This window comes from Propithecus coquereli, unplaced genomic scaffold, assembly GCF_000956105.1.
Source record: "Propithecus coquereli isolate 6110/MARCELLA unplaced genomic scaffold, Pcoq_1.0 Scaffold171, whole genome shotgun sequence".
In the NCBI taxonomy this organism is placed as follows: domain Eukaryota; kingdom Metazoa; phylum Chordata; class Mammalia; order Primates; family Indriidae; genus Propithecus; species Propithecus coquereli.
The window spans coordinates 6562448-6579191 of NW_012141747.1; the positions used below are offsets into that span (position 1 = coordinate 6562448).

Here is a 16744-nt window from a genome sequence, read left to right on the forward strand (position 1 = left end):
ACTACTGAGTGCCACCCCCATCCCTAGGTGACCAGTGTCTATGGTGATGCTCTCTAAACAAAGCTCCTTTGCAAAAGCCAGTGTTCAACTGGCTGGATGAAGGTTTCTGGACAATAAATTCAAATAGTGGCAGCCTTGTCCTAATTTACAGGGGGAACATCAAAGTCAATTTTTTAGGACCACAGCTTCTGATATCAGTGGATTAGGTAATTTGGACCAAATTTCCAGCTGAGGACTGCTTAAAATCTTTTCAAAATCTGTGTCTGTGTCTGTGTACCACTTTGAGCAGCTTTTAAAGTTATACATATATTTGATACATGTATATATACACATATTTAAGTCTGATTTAAGTCTGAAGGTATCGGAGAGCAAACAAGGCAGTGAAGAATCACAGGACCAATGTCTGGGAAAAGAAAGAAACCCAAAGATATATGCCTGTCATCTGGGGCTACTTTCTCCCTAGGGGGTCTGCTGGTTCCAGAAGACACTGCAAAGATGCTGAGCAGAGCCTACCGAGAAGAAGGCATGCCTGGCAAATCTTTCATGCTTTGGGTTGGGATCCCAGAGGGCTTTACCCTAGGAATATGAATGAATTGGAAGTAGATCAGCTCTCCAACTGACTGCAAATCATCTCATTCCCTGCAGGTGGATTCAAGCAATCTTAGTATACTAGATCCCAGGTCACTTGCCAGATATAAACATAATCCTCATAGAGGAACATAACTTCATCCTAGGCCTGAACTATAGATTTTCAGATATAATGTGCAGTACTCAATCAAAAATCACCGAGTACGTGAGGAGACAAGACAAAACTAACAAAAATCAAGAGAAACAAGAGACAATAGAAACAGACTCATGGAGGCTCCATATAAGGGAGTAAGTGAACTTTAAAATAATTATGCTTAATATGCTCAAATATATAAAAGATAAGGTAGGTAATTTTGATAGAGAACTGGAAATTATTTTTTAATTGTTTCTATTTCATTTTTTTTAATCTCATCAATTGCATTTTTTAAAATACAGAATGCTACTTCCCCCACACAGGTCAACAGATGAGTAACAAGCAAAAAACCTCTGGGAAAGGCCAAAAAGAGGCAATTGTGCCACATGCAAGGATGCTTGTTTGAGAATGTACTTGTAGTAGTGACAATACATTATGTATGTACCATCCTAATTTCTAGTAGAAAATTTGTTGTTGGTTTATAAGATGCAATTAAACATAGACACTCCCTGAAACCCAGCAGACCACAATCTTAAAGGGCTTTTTGCCTTTGAACAGGGACCTGTCTCCCTCTTCCCTGGTATCTTCCCAAACCCTATCTGGCCCAAAACAGTCATGATGAGGAGAGGAAAAAAAAAAAAAAGAACAAAACAGCTCCCATGTGCTGAGCATTTGTTTTGTGCCAGGCCCCTGCCAATGGCTTTCCATGCGTTATCACATTCAATTTTCACAACCCTGTGAGGAGGCTGTGACTATTATCCCATCTTATAAATGGTTTAGAGGACCTATGTAACACATTCAAGATGCCCCAGCTAACAAGCACCAGAGCCAGGCTGTGAATCCAGATCTGCCTGCTCCTGACAGTATGCTTCTAGTCTAGGCCCCACTCCCCATCTGCTGATTGCTGGAATATTCCCTGGATGCCTACAGTCAGAGGAGGCCTTGGAATTCTCCTCTCCATAAACACTCATTAAACATCAACTGTGTACAGGTACCCAGCCTGGGAGACCTGGTTTTAAGGACCCAAAACCAAGGCTTAGGGAGGTGAGAATATGTTAATGGATCTGACATCTATTCATCTCCTCTTCTCTCTCCTCTTCCTCTTCCTCATTGTTGGAACTCAGGGTCCAGCATGCAGGGATGACCCGGGGATGGGCTAGGGTTGACCCCAGTCCACATGCACAGGATAGAAGGGGTAGTGCAAAATCCTGTTCTGGCTGCCAGATCCCTTCCGGGAAAGCCGGGTGTGGGCCAGGGAAGATGCTACCTTCTGGGGAGACAAGCAGAAACCCTCACTCTGACCCAGGTCCCAGGTCCCTTCCTTGGGGCCAGTGCTCAGAGAGAAGCCAAGTGCCAGTACTACATTTCTAACCTGGAGTGCAGGCAGGGAAGCTTAGCCTTCAGACAAGCCTCCCTCACCCCACTGGGGCCCGATAAATCCAGGCTGAGCCCTGCAGAGGGTCCAAGGCCTGGGGGCAGTGGAGGGCTTGGCTGGCCATAAGACGCAGCCTGCAGCCAGCCCAGACCTGACCATAGTGGCCTCTGCTTGTTTGGTGGCTTCACCTGATTAGTTTGTTTAGGCAGGAGGGGTCCCTGGGACCAGCAGATAGTAGTGGGGATAAGGTAAAGTGGGGACAGAGTGGGGAAAGGGCTTCCCTGGAAGTAGGAAGCAAGAGCTGGGGAGGGCACAGGGGGGCAGTTGGGGCAGTGGGGAGGCCAGATGAGGGACAAGGGCAGGGAGCTAGAGAGGGGCCAAGGGAGGCATGAGGTGGGGGAGGGGGCAGAGTGGGGGGAGGGGGTTCCAATAGGTAAGGACAGGCTCTTTCTGGTGATGACATATCTCAGCAAGGAGGGTAAGGGATGGACACCTAGAAGAACCTGTCGGCTCTGTAGCTCAACAGAAGTCAAGTGTGATTTTGAGAATGAAGGAAGGAGGGTCACGAGCAGAAAGGAGGCACGAAAGGAAGAGGCAAGATGGGGCCAGGTGAGCTGGAGTCAGGGACGGTCCAGGCCTGGATGCCTGGGCTCTGGGGCAAGTGCTGCAGAAGTCCTCTGGTTCCCCCCGAGTCAGAGGGGGACAGGCAGCCCCAGGGATCACCTCGCCCTGTTATGGATTAAGAAGGAAACAGGAGAGGGGGAGGGAAGGAGAGCAGAGCTGTCAGTGCTGCTGCTGGATGGGCCACACTCAATACCAAGACCCCGCCAGGTCCCCAAACCTTCCTGCCCTCCTAGGCCCCGGAGACCCCAGATCCTAGCCCCTCCCTTCCTCACCCCTTCAGCCCCCAGCACTGAGGAATTAAAGGGGGGGGTGGGGAAACTCACCCACTGGATCCTACAGCTGCAGGGAGGTGACCCGGGGGATGTGGAAGAGCTGAGTCTCCTCAGAGCTGGTGGAGCTGCAGCGTTGCAGAAAAGAGTGAGCCCCCAGCACAGACCCTCAGCCCGACACAGGGACAGACCCGGAGCCCCGATGTTCCTTCCTCAAGAGCCCTCCAGGGGATGGGAAGAGTCCCAAGAAGCTGAGCCTGGGTGGATGTATTGCAGCAAGCAGGATATGGGGCAGACTTATGGGAGAACTTCCAGCCTTGGAGCTCCTCAGAGTGTCTGGCTCTCCAGGGCTAGGCCATGAGCCTCCTCTGCCTGGGAGGACACAGGAGGTGGTGTGTGTGACAGGGGGCCAGGGCCCAGCAGCAGAGAGGACGCCTTTCTGGGCCTCTGATGCCCCCTGCAGTCCTGGCAGCCCCTCACCTGAGGCGTTTCCGGATGGGACGAAAGTATTTGGCAGTCTTGACAGCAAAGATGATGCTGGGGATCAGGAAGAAGGTGCACCACGCCAGGCAGAACCAGAAGGCATTCTGGAAGGGGTGAGAGGCCGGCTCACATCCAGCCGAGGGGAAGGGCTGAGTGCAGGCCTGGGCGGGGGCCGTGCCTCACGCTGTGTCGGCAGGGCCCTCCTGTGGGTCCCAACGTCCACAAGCCCTGATGAGCAGGGCACACTCACCCAGGGGTCAGCCATCATGTCACACAGGATCACACGGCTATTGTCCAGGGCTCCGGAGAGGGGCTGGCAGGTGGCGATGCGCTCGGTGACCTGTGGTCCAACATGAGAAGGTGCATGTGGAAACACCCAGACCCACAGGTGTACGCCCCATGCTCAGAGACAGAGAGAGACTGACAGGGACACAGACAGGCCCAGGGCCCAGCTGGGACCACCACACACTTGTACATAGACACAGAGAGGCAGGTACATATTCACACACATGGATGCAAGTCACAGAAAGCTGGGAACACTCATGCAGGCTCCTTGCTCAGAGCCTTCCCTTTTCATCTATTTACCAGGCTGGACTAAGGTCCTACTCTGTGCCCAGTGCTGTGCTTTAAGTCACACTGTCACTGGGGAGGTGACATGTGTGCATGCATGCACACACACACACATGTGCATGTCCTCACATGCTCATATGCATACACGTGCACATACACACACATACACACGCACTCACGGACACACTCAGGGTTAAGCCAGACCCCCTGCCCACCCAGCGTGGGGTCCAGACAGCTGGCACAGGCTGTGGTCAGCAAGGGTCCGCAGGAGGAGGTGGGCTTTGCGGGCTGGCCTTGGACAAGCTGGGCAGGGGCCGGCCCCAGGTAGGCATGGAGGCCAGGTGTGGCGGCACGTTCTGGAGAGCCACACCAGCCTCGCTCAGACTCAGGCCTCGGGAAGGGCTGCGGCAGAGGTGGGGCCAGCAGAGCCCAGCCAGAAAGCAGGGGCACAGACACCAGGTTTGGGAGTTGGGATCAATCCTGAAGGCCTGGGGCACCTCCAGGGGACTCTGTGGTCAGGGCAGGGTGAACAGCTGGTCCATGGGGGCAGTGATGGGTCATGGTCTGAGGCCCCACTCACCTCCTCTCTCACCCAGGCCACGTACTGGGAGAAGTAGCCCATCTCCCGGGTCAGGAAACACTCACTCATCTGCAGGAAAGTGGAGAGCCTGGGCTGCAGGGGTACCATGAGCCAGCAGCCCCCCGCACCTCACCATTCTTGGCAACATGAGGACAGGCCAAGCTTCCCAAGGAGCCACAGTGAGGGGACGGGGCTGAGGAGAAGCCTGGGGTGGAAGCCCCCTGCCCCTGCCCCCACTCACATTCCTCAGGATCTGGGTGGCCCAGGCAGGCAGCTCTCCTTTTAGGTAAGTGACATTGCCTAGGATATCTGAGGTCTCCAGCTGCAGGGGAGGAGAGCCTCAACTCAAGGCCCTGCTGAGCTGGGGAGTGGCCACTCATCCATTCATTAATTCAGCATAGAACACACAACACACTCACCTTAGTGGGGAAGAGGGGTAGGCCAAAGGCGGTGGTCCTCAAGGCTCTGCCCACCTATCCCCACCCTCAAACTCCACTGGGACCGGGCAGAGCTGGCGAGGTCCCGGGCACTTCCTCCCTCCCTCTGGGCCCACCCGCTCCACCCCTGGCAGCCACCTGGAGAGCTGGGGCAGAGGACTCCAGGGCCCTGACACTGAGGTTGAGCTTCGCCTGTGGAGAGATCAGGGCTGGTTGGGGGAAGGGGTCGGGTGGGGAGTAGTTCCCAGCGCCCCCCTCTTCTTTCACTGCCCTCTCCCCAACGCCCCCTTCTCCCAGACCCCAGCCCCCCTGCACTTCTCAACTTACCACGAGGCTCTGCTGGGGGACGACCTTCTCCTGGTGGAGGTTTCTGAGCCTGTGGGCCTCCTCCTGCAGCTGCTGCCCCAGCACAGGATTGCTCTGGTGGGAGACAGAGATCAGAATGGCCCGTGCCCAGGACACAACGGGCTGGGCAGCGTACCCTTCACCCAGCCTTTCAACCTGACACAGCGGGAGGAGGTGGCAAGCTGAGTTCAGAGGCAGAAAACCAAGGCTCCTTAAGCTCCAGGGCCTGCCCTGGGTTTGAGGGGCCCAAGCCCAAGTTCTAGGTCTGCCCTAGCTTACTGGGTGCCCCTAAGTCAGCTGCAGAACCTGTCTGAGCTGCAGTGGCATCTGCTAAAGCGGAGGAATGTTCCTTGCTCTACCCACCATGAGGGGCTGTGGATCTGAGATGTCTCAAAAAGAACTTCTGCAACTCTAAATATTTATAAATACAAAAATGCTATTTTTTCCCCTGAAGGGCAATTGTCATGAAATCTGATTGATTGCAATGTCTTTTTTTTTTTTGAGACAGAGTCTCACTCTGTTGCCCCGGCTACAGTGCCGTGGCATCAGCCTAGCTCACAGCAACCTCAAACTCCTGGGCTCAAGCGATCCTCCTGCCTCAGCCTCCCAAGTAGCTGGGACTACAGGCATGCGCCACCATGCCCGGCTAATTTTTCTGTATATTTTTAGTTGTCCAGATAATTTCTTTCTGTTTCTTTAGTAGAGACGGGGTCTCGCTCTTGCTCAGGCTGGTCTCAAACTCCTGAGCTCAAACGATCCGCCCGCCTCGACCTTCCAGAGTGCTAGGATTACAGGCCTGAGCCACCGCGCCTGGCCCGATCGCAATGTCTTCACAGCACTTGTCCCAGCAAATCCTGCCAGCGGCGTGCACTTAGAAACCCTTGCCCAACTGTGTGAGGTCAGACCAGTTGCTTCATCTGAATGAGACAGAGGACAGTCCACTTTGCAGATGAAGAGACTTGCCCAAGGCCACATAGCCAACTGGTGGCCAAGCTCGAGTCAGAACTAATGCTGCACAACCCTCAGGCCCAGTCAGGGGGTTAGGAGCCCCAAGCTTCACTGGTGGGGTCCTCAAGCTCCTGCCTTTGTTCTGACCTCCTCCCCAATCCAAGCGCTGCCACCCTCTCCTGCCTCCTGGGTGACCCTCTGACTCCCACTCCCCAGGGGGTTTCTCTCCCTTCTCACCTGGGCCTGGGCCAGCCCTTGCAGTTGCTGAGCCAGCTGCTCCAAGTCAGTCTTCACCACCGGCTTCTGGATCTGGGGGCAGACAGGGGAAGCCGAGAGAGCTGACCCCGCGCCCTCAGCACCCCCGCTGCCTGCCCGCGGCCTCTGGATTCCCAGTCTTGTCAAAGGGAACCTGCACCAGCCAAGTCTATTGTGACACACCAGTCACAGTGGGTTTGACCTGGAACTGTGAAGTATTGCAAACATTTTCCCAATGACACAGAAGCAACAACAACAAATGAGGTGCCCTCTGCTGTAACTCACGGAAGAGGTGACTTCCCACCAGCGTTCACAGCCATGGATTCAGGACCATGAACAGCGACATATGCCGTTGGGGCGAGGGAAAGGGTATTCATTCCAGTGTGGCCTGGGGTGGTGGCACCAGGATGGGCACATGGTCTGGGAACACTCCCCACAGGAAGGGGCCCCAGGACACATGTGGAGGAGTTGAGGGAAGGTCAAGAGCTGGGACAAGGCGAGATGCCTGCCCAGCCCTCTGTGGGCGCTCTGTTCTGTCACCGTGTCCGGGGCACCTGAGGTGCCCGCTGCTGACCTGAGCGAGGAAGTCGGGGTAGCGGACGTGCTCCAGCCCACTGCTCTGCAGGGCCTCCAGGTCCTGGTGGGCGGCTGGGCTCAGCAGGTCCAGGTTCTGCATGTCCATCTTGAGGCTCCCCAGCTCCTGCTGCAGCTTGTCGGTGTACTAGGAAGGTGGGGGCGGGGGTCACACCCAGTGCTGAGCCAAGACCTCAGAGATGCTCCCCTAGGGAGGGGTCTCCAGGCCGGTAGGGCCCTCCTCCTGGATATCCAGGCCCCTACCCTGGACACAGCCCTAGCCCCAGACAGGCTCCCAGGAGGCCCGTCTCCCCCCACCCCAAACCGCCAAGACCCAGCCTTCCTCCAGCAGCTGTCTGGCTTCTGGGCTGCCACACAGACCTTCCGGTCACCTGACACAGAACAGCTTTCCCGGACCCTCTTTATCGCATCACCTGCGTCAAGGCCTTCATAGCACCTGCTGCTCTGGCATTGCCTTATCTATTTGGGTCCTTGTTCATGGCCATCAGCTCCATGAGAGCAGACCTTGCCTACGTACTCTGCCCCAAGCCCCCATCATGCAGAGCAGATGCTCACACATGGTGGGAGAGGTATACATTTGGCTGTGTGAATGAATGCATGAAGGAATGGATGCAAGGAAAGACGCTTGGCATTTTCCTACCATCGCTGGAAGAGATTTAGAGCCATAAAATTTAGCCCCAGTGTTTCACAGCAGAGAAACTGAGGTCACAGAGGAGTGTCCACTTGCCCGAGGTTACACCGCAAGTAGAGACCAGAGCCCCGCTCTGTTCACCTCTCCCCTTCCCGCCAGGCTGCCTTCCCCAGGGGGAGAAAGGCCTAACCCTCTCGGGGGTGGGGTCTTCGCGCAGCAGCGTTTCAAGCACCAGTGACAGACAGCTATGGGAGACGTGTGAAGCGGGCAGTGCCCTCGCAGTGCCCTGGAAAGCACACCTTGTCTTGTTTATCTCTGCATAATCAGCTCATTACTGTCTCCTTTGAGAATGAAGATTCTTCTTCTTTTTTTTTTTAGTTCCCTTTTTTTTTTTTTTAACAACACATTCCAGGGAGTTCCTAGGAATGAGGACAAAGATCCTTGAGGACACATTTGGTATGTTGCCAGATGGCCCCGAGGACTGCTCAGTCCATCTGAACCCCTCCCAGGACCGGGGCAGAGATCCCTCCACCTCAGAGCTGGGACTTCTAGCCAGTGGGACAGGGGCTGCTCTGCCTGGGCCCCTGCTGCAGCCCTCCCTCGCCAGCTTCCTCCAAGGGTGATGTCTCTGGCCTAGCACTGACATATCGCCAGCTCCCTGGACTTCCCGCCTGGTTGAAGACACCAAAGGAGGGGTGAGCTGAGGCATTAAGCCAGCTGTCCCGAGGTACACGCTTTAAGGCGTGGATTGGGACTGGCCCACTTGGCTGTGCTACCCCGTGGGCTGAGACTGGGTGGTGGATCCCAGAGGAGTTGGAGGGGTTTGGGGGGACAATGCAGAATGAGGAGCAGGCATGCTCTGTGTGTGTCAGGGAGTGTGGATAAGTGGGTTTCCCCAGAATGTGCTTAGCCTATCCCCGGAGGCCCTGGAAGTCAAGGCACTGCTCCTCCCACCTCACTTCCGGTGGGGAAAGGAAAGGAGGGAATGTTTTACAGCTTCTGTACACCTCGAGGAGAACCACATTCTCAAAGTATGTCCCTGTTGTGAAGTAGCCCTTCCTTTCCTACATTCTAGAACTGTCTCTTGCCAGCATCAGCAAGTATCTCCCGTCTTCACACCAAGTTCCAGGAAAGCTCTGCTGTTACAAGAAGAGGCTTAGGAGTTGGGCTTGGGGTGGAATCCTGCCACCTACCGCTGTGTGAGCTGGGCAAAAGGCCTGTGGTGACCCCTCCAGCAGGGTCACCCAGCCTCATCACGACCTTCCATTGCTGCTCCCTCCCCAGGCTCCACCTCCCAACTGGAGCATCCCAACCAATGCCTGTCCTCAGAACACACGCACTCCCGAGTCTGCTTGCTCACTGCCACCATCCTTTCCTGCCACCACCTCAGCTGTGCTCAGAGCTGGCCATAGCCTCCAGGTACTCATGCACCCACGCCCACACCTGGCACCTTCCCCTGGGCTGGTAGCTGGGCCTCTGCCCTGGGGCACCTCAATTGCTCATGCAGATTTCTTGGGTTCAAAGAGATGGTGCCTCTGCAGAGGCAAGACCAGAGGAGAGGCGTGTGCCTTCTGGAAGATTCTCTTACCTGGCTGATATCCAGGTGCTTCTCCAGGTCGTAGGAGTCATTGAGCTGTAGGACTCTCCAGAGGGCAGCCCCTTCCTTGCACTGCCTGGGGAGGCACAATGGGCATTGAGGATGGGCGACGGGGCATGGCAGGTGGGGGCCGGCATCACCCTGATGGCAGAGACACCACCTCTGCCCTCCCTCAGCCCCTCCTCACTCCCCAGCCCCAGCCCAAACTACACACTCACTGATAGGCCAGGTGGATGCTGATGTTTTTCTTCAGACCAAGAAGGTGGGACAGGTTCATAGATGGGGGCAAGTTCCCTGGGGTATCTGCAAACTGGGGATGGGCAGAGAGAAATGGGGCACAGAGCGGGGCAGGTGCAAGGCGCCCCAGGTCCCACAGGGCCCTGCCCTGTGCCACCCTGGCACAGCAGAGACCAGGGGTGGGAAACACCCCATGACTCTAGCCCAAACCTGACCTCTAACTCCAATTACCCCTGGGCCCTAACTCCTTAGAGGGACTCTCCCGTGGGTCTCCAGGAGGGGTGGCCAGCGGAGAACCCAGGCCAGCAACTCCATTCACCTGCTGGAAGCACACTTGGCACCAGGGTTCCCCATTCCCAGACTCAGTGTCAGGAGAGGAGAGGAGCTTGGGTAATTCCTCAGGGTCCCTGTCCTGGGGCCTGGGCAGCATCCCAGGAACTCATGGACACACTCTCTCTCTCTTCCCCCATCCACTGGTGGTTTTCTGTCCCCCTCTCACACCAGCCCCCTCTGGCTCACACGTCCTCCCAACCCTCTTGCTCTGTCCACAAGTCCCTGGAGTGGGGACAGGCCCACCTCATAGAGCTCTCCACTCTGCCAGCTACGGCACACCAGCGTCTGCATGTTGCCACCCACCAAGAAGGTGGCAAAGACGAGCAGGATGAGTGGGGCAGCGAAGAGGAAGCTGAAGCCCACACCTCTGGGGGAGAGAGAGACAGCTGAGGGAGGGTGGAGACTGGCTTCCCTGGACACGATATCTGCCCCACCCGCATCCAAGGCCAGCTTGTTCAGCCAGGTGGCCCCAGGCAGAGCCTTTAGGGAAGAGGAGCTCAGAGGCAGGAGAGACAATGCAAAAGTCCTGACTGTCCCGTCACCCCTATGCCATCCCACCCTGTCACTGGTGCCTTGGCAGCCTGGAGGAGAGGACAGCTGTTTTGTTTGAAGAGCCAGGATTGTTCACTTCTGGGCCTAGGACCCATGGAGGTGACTTGCTCCAGAACCCAGCCCTCAAAAGGGTCACCTGGCATGGGCAGGCATGACCCACCCGCAGGGACGGCACCCTAGTGGGTCTGAGTGGTAAAGCTCCTTAGACCACTGAAGTCCATGGTGCCACTGACTTGCAGGGCTTCTTTGTGAAGTGGGCACAGCCCCACGCCAGGCTGTGAAGCTTGAAGAATGAAACATGGGGTGGATTTCAGCCCCTACTCACCTCTTTGGCTAGCTACCCTTGTGTAGTGAACAGCCCGTACAATAGTACATGGCAGCCCTGGTCCTAAAGACCATCTAGCCTAGGATGGCAAACAGATTCTACCTCTGGTGCTGCCTCCTATTGGTGGTGGTGGCTGCCTGGGAGCTGAGTTAAGAAGGATCCCGAGGCTGTGTCTGGACTCAGTGGAAAAGAGTGTCCACTGAGTGCTACAGTTGCCACTGGTGGGGGAGGGGGAAGTGCTTCTTATTTGCCATTCCTGCTCTGGTCCAACCCCTTTGTACAGATGAGGACACTGAGGCCCACATAAGTCACCCAGTACGTCAGTGCCAGAGGCAGCATTAAACCTCAGCCTAGGCCTCAGCTCCTGTAGCCACACCAGGAGCCGGGTGTGGCAGGAATCTGGCCAGCCAGTGGGAAGAGACCCTCCCCCTGCCCTTGCTTACGCCATGAGGAAGCGTGCTCCAGCCTCGCCCTTGGCTTCCAAGTGGCTGGGGTCCTCCCTGGTAGATAGCCCCCAGATGCCCAGGTTGAGGCCCAGCAGGTTACAGACCACCACAAGCAGGACTATGGAACACAGCACACAGCCCACGATCCACCTGCAGCAGAGAGGGTGCGGGCGTCACTGAGGAGGAAGGCAGCTGGCACCAAATGGACCCAGTGGCTGGGGGGCCTCTAACCCCAAGGCTGAGGTTTTAGAAGTGCAAGAGTGGACACTTCCTGAGGCCCCACTGCTCCTGTGGGGTCCCCAGGGCAAACAGCCAGGTTGGGACATGGAAGCCTGAGGAGTCAGGGGTCTTGGCTTAAAGGAGACAGAGGCTCAGTATAGGCAGGAGTTGACAGGGGCTAGGAATGTGCTCAGGGCAGAGGAGAGGCTGGGCTGCCCGTCTCACCCCCAACCCACGGGATCTCGGGCACCTGTATGTCTCATATCGCTGCACCTCCTGCAGGTAGGGGCGGCTGCTCTGTTCCAACTCCTCCAGTGCCTGGCTCCAGCGGGAAGCTGCCTCCGAGCCCGGGAACCCTCCAGCCAGTGTCCTCACCCCTTCAGGCTGCTGGGCCACTGCCTTCTTCAGCTCTGCCCAAAGCAGCAGGGTCTTGTGGGATGGGGAGGGCACACCGGGGCCCAGGGACAAGATGGCAGGGCCCAGGCAGGAAGAACATCTGGGACACACATAGGGCCTACTCTCTGCTGGGGCCCAGCCAAGAAGGATGGCTTTCCCTGCCCCCCTACCCAACTCCTCTCTCAAAAAGCACCCTTAGTAGGGGTGGCACCTAGGCAGCTGGCCTGGCCCCTGGCTGGGCCTCACCTGTGACCATGTTGGCCATCTGCATGGCAGCCAGAACCGGGAGGGCATTGAAGGTGCTGTTCTCCTGTGGGAACCAAGTGGGGCTAGGCCTCCCACCCTCTGCCCAGTGTCCCCTCTTGGGGGACCCCGAAGTCACCAGACCCCCACGGAGGGCATCCCTCCTTGGAGCTCCCAGCTCAGGAAACAGGCTTCCCTTTGCTCTCTTGGTCACTGTCTTCCTCTCCCCTCCCTCGGCCCAGCCTGACTCAACTCCCCAAAAATTTCCTTGCAGACCCCTCCTTCCTAACCCCACCCCTCTTCCTAGACTACTGCAGTCAATTCTCAGCCACCCGGCACACAACAAAGCTCAGCTCCAACCTACCCTTCCAGCCCCAGCTCCCACTTCCTTCCTCCCAGAACCTTCCACTCCAGCCACCCAGCACGGCTGACTCACCATTTCCCCAGTTCCAGGTTCCAGGTCCCAGGTCACAGGCGCTGACTCACACTGCACCCTCCCCCATGGCCATCTCCACCTGGGAGAGCCTGTCTGCCCTCCCAGCACTCACTCCCTTGCCACCCCAGGCCCCACCGCTCTGAGGGTCCTAGCTCTTCCTTCTGAGACCAGACCGTGCACATGCCTCCACCCTAGATGACATATGGGATGTGAGGCCCCAAGTCTAAGGTTCAACTGGGTTTCTGCCCCAAAAAGGGGAGGCTGAGGCCCTCATCTGTGAGTCCCCAGGTTGGGGAGGAGTCAGGTGGGCACTCACCTCCTGGACCATGCTGGAGAAGTTGGCCTCTGGGACACCCTTCAGCCGATGCAGGACATCGTCCACAGAGGGCACCTGAAATGGGAGTGGGGGATTATGACAAAGTTCATGGAGAGGCCTGAGGGAGATCCCTGGAGGAAGACGGGGGGAAGAAACCTTTGAACCCTTCATGTCCTCAAGTATAAAACTGGGACCACCACGGCCCCTACCACCCTGGGGGGTGGGCAGCAAGAACTCAAGGAGCTAATACAGGTGCAGCTCACGGCACAGTGCATGGTCCAAGGGGAGCTGGTGACCCACGGCCAGGATGACCGTCACTAGCCATGGGTGCGTGGAGAAAGGGAGAGGCAGCCTGCGGAGGGGATCAGGAATCTGCCTCTGGAAGCCCCTGGATCATCAGATGCCCAGGGATCCCAGGGTAGCAGCAGAGCTGCTCTGCTTAGCTCTAACAGGCCTCTGTCCTGGTCCTGCACCTGGCTGAAGTCAGCACCCAGCTCTAGGGCGTGGACACGGCTCAGGGCCCCTGCACAGTCCCCCTGGCACGTGGGCTCCTGCAGCAGGACGAGGAGGCGTTCCCTGCGCTCACGGACAGCGGGCTCCAGGTCTTGCTGCACCGCCCACAGCTCTACAGTGGTGTCATTGAGGGCTCGGAGGTGGTCCACGGAGACCTGCAGGGCTGACAGACCCACATCTGGCCTGAGCACCACCCACACATCCTCAGAGGCTTTGCAGGAGGTAGACCATCCCCGTCCCCCCAGTCAGAGGGACCTGCAGTCCTTGACCTCTGTGGTTACAATGGAAATCGCCCCAGGCACATTACGCTATTAAAGTGCATTAAGCCAGGACAGGGGATCCTGGGATAATATGAAGGGGAACTCATGGGTGGAGCTGAGGCAGCACAAGAAGTCCAGGGCTGGGTGAGAGTGGGCCTGCCCCAGGATGCCTGCTGGCCCCACGCCCACACAGCCCAGCTCACCCTGGCCCAGGCTGTGCACTGAGGCCAGCAGCGGGTACACGGTGCTCCTGAGCTGGGTGTGGATCGTGCTCCCGATGCTCATGCCAACACCTGCAGAGCACAGGGCAGTCTGCAGGGATGGCCCCCAAGGGTGGAGGGCCGGGACCATCCGGCCTCCCCAACCAGAGACTGGGCTCTGCAGGGTGGGCACTGGCTTCTCCGCCCTCTGTGCAGAGACTGCTCTCCAGCTGCGCTCAATTCCCACCCCTGCCCGGGTGGTCCCAGGAGGAGTGTGGGATGAGGCAGTGACAGCCTCCCCCACCCCTACCACCAGCTGGCCTGAGCAGGGGCCCTGCCAGCCAGCTGTGACCCTCACCATCCAGCTCCTCCGAGACTCGCTCCTGGGGCAGGGAGAACTGCCGTGCCACGGCCTGCAGCTCCTGGGCAAACATGGGGGCATGAGGCTGCCCTTCTTTGTCACCTGACAGCTGTGACTCCCATCCCTTCCCCGACTCCAGGACTGGGCATCCATCCTGAGGACACCATGGGTGCCCCAGCAGAGGCAGCCAGCTGTAGAGAGGAGGGGCCCTCTTTCTGCTTTGCAGCCTGTGGCCATAGAGGACCCGCTCTGCTCTGTCCTGCCCAAGCCTGATGCTCACAGAGGTACACGGGTGTGAGGGGGCTACTCGGTGCTCACCTGGGGGACATCGGAGACCAGGCCCCGGAGGCTGAGCAGGGTCTCAGGCACAGCCTGGACACTGGGGCCCGTCTGCTGGTGCATGTGCTGGTTGGTGACAAAGGCACAGACGACGCCAACCCTGCAGGGATGGAGCAGAGAAGAAGGGGCTTGTTGGGTGCCCGTGGGAGCCTTGGGCCAGGCCCAGCCCCCGCACCTGCCCTGGGCAGCTCCTCACAGCAGCACGAGGGTGGTCAGCAGCAGGAAGGCCATGAGGGTGCCTCGCTTACAGGCCATCGCCTTGTGCTCTGTCTTCACGCGGCCCCCACAGCGCCGGCGGCAGCGGCAACAACAGAAACAGAGCCCAGCAGTGGGCACTGCCAGGAGGTAGAAGCCAGCGATCACAGCACACAGCACGTAGCCCGCCTCGTACCGCACCACCTGGACAGGGCAGCTGGGCATGAGGGGCCGTCTCCTCCATCCAGCCACGGCTCCATCCCGAGTCCAAAGGGAAACCCAAAAGCGGGAGAGTGCAAGGGTGGTAGGCCCTGTTCTCACTGTCAATTACCATCTTACAAAGGAGGAAACTGAAGTTCAAGGAAGTTCGAGCTCACAGCAAACCCCACTGTCAGGAAATGGCAGAGCTATGGTTTGCACACAGGTCTGGGGACTGCAGTGCCCATGGAGGAGGGGAAAGGATGCCCGAGCCCCCCACCCTGGTGGACCCTGAGTGGAGGTTTTTCTGCTCTCCCCCACCCCGTCCCCCCCCGCGCTGCACTCCCTCCCAGCCCCCCTCTCAGTTCTCACCTCATCCACCTTCACGGAGGCCGGCTCATTCAGCAGGACCTTCACCAGCTCTACCAGAAAGAGCCAAGTGGGGGGGTTGGGGTCAGCCACCACCCTGCCCCTGTGTCCACCCTCTCCCCACTGCCAGGCCAAGGTGGGCTCTGGGATAGGGCCACTCCCACCCTTGGAGAAGGGAGTGTCACTGTACTCTGTGCCACCCTGCCCAGGCCTCAGCGCTGCCGTAGGAGGGAGCAGCAGAGAGGAGGCCGGCAGACTCCCCTCCTGGACCCTACAGGACCCTCTGCAGCCTGGGCAGAGGAAGAGGAGGAGCACAGCCTAGCAGTCCTTCCCCTTAAGCGGCAAGGGACAGGCCTGGGAGGGGACCTTCAGCCCCTCCTGGCCCTCCAACCCCTAGCACCACTAGACTCAGAGAATGCCCGAGTCAGGTCTAATGTGACCTACGTAATTCTAATGCAAACTCCTCTACTTTATAGACAGAGCAACTCAGGCTCAGAGAGGGAAAGGGGCCTGCCCAAGGTCACACGGGAAGGTTTTGGAGCCCTCTCCAGATGCTGCTCCTTGTGCCCCAGGACTATTGCATAGGAAGATGGTGGTGGGGAATGCTGGGCCCCTGCCGCCCAAGTGTCTCCTGAAAGGGTGGGCACACCCATGGTGGAAGGGGGACAGGGAGCTGGCTAAGGACCCAATACCAGCTGAGGCCCACCTGGGGAGAGGGGCACACTCACCTGAAGGGAAGGGATTGGGCTGCACGACAGAGAGGAAGCGGTGCACGGTGCCATAGAGGGGGTCCAGGGGCCCTGGGGCACGGACACGAGGGGCCAGCCACCGGGCTCTGGCCACCGGGGTGAATGCCAGGCGCTCAGCTGGTCCGAAGGGCCCACAGTCTGCAGCTGCTGCCCCTGGTAGACTCAGGGCCAGCCCCAGGCCCAGGCCCAGCAGGGGCGCCAGGAGGCCAGGTGTGTGCCTCATGGTGTCCGAAGGGTGGGCAGCGGGACAAGCTCAGGCTCAGGAAGGAGCAGGCAAGCGAGGGGCAGGACGTGCATCCTTCACCAGCCTTGTCCCTGTGTCTCCACTCCACAGCTCTGAAACCGGCCTGACAGGTTTGGGCTCTGGAGCTACCTGGGCGCCTGCCTGGAGCGTAGGAAGGGCAGGGGCGGAGGCCTGGGGTAGGGGGGCAGGGCCAGGCTGGACCGCCCTTGGTGGCCTGGGGTGGAAGCCTGGGCTCCCTCTTCCCTCCCCAGATTTTCCCAGGCAAGGGCTGCCTCCCCCAAGCTGGGTCCAGGAGGCAGCTCAGGGGTTCTGGATTATCCAAGGGGGCCCAATTTCAAAGATTATATCCCATGCCCAGCCCCAACAGCCCAGTCCGGGGCCTGG

The 16744-nt window shown here is 58.2% G+C and overlaps 1 protein-coding gene across 1 annotated transcript; it reads right to left on the bottom strand.

The window, feature by feature from the left end:
* Positions 1-3053: 3053 nt before the first annotated feature.
* Positions 3054-16339, bottom strand: PROM2 (prominin 2). The gene is made up of 23 exons (XM_012641911.1): positions 16096-16339; positions 15371-15420; positions 14802-15004; positions 14585-14705; positions 14264-14327; positions 13909-13998; positions 13406-13608; positions 12933-13007; positions 12184-12247; positions 11792-11951; positions 11320-11472; positions 10243-10366; positions 9648-9739; positions 9421-9505; positions 7182-7328; positions 6590-6661; positions 5387-5479; positions 5198-5251; positions 4864-4944; positions 4623-4691; positions 3723-3812; positions 3470-3576; positions 3054-3117 (listed from the first exon to the last, which is right to left on the bottom strand). Exons 1-23 carry the CDS (start codon positions 16337-16339, stop codon positions 3054-3056), a joined length of 2505 nt encoding a protein of 834 aa, XP_012497365.1.
* Positions 16340-16744: the final 405 nt, after the last annotated feature.

Coding starts and splice junctions, on each gene's coding strand:
- PROM2 (XM_012641911.1), bottom strand. CDS start 16,339: ATGAGGCACACACCTGGCCTCCTGGCGCCCCTGCTGGGCCTGGGCCTG. Junction 14,706..14,801: donor CTGACCACCCTCGTGCTGCT/GTGAGGAGCTGC, acceptor CCATCCCTGCAG/GGTTGGCGTCGTCTGTGCCT. Junction 13,609..13,908: donor AGTGCACAGCCTGGGCCAGG/GTGAGCTGGGCT, acceptor TGGGTCTGTCAG/CCCTGCAGGTCTCCGTGGAC.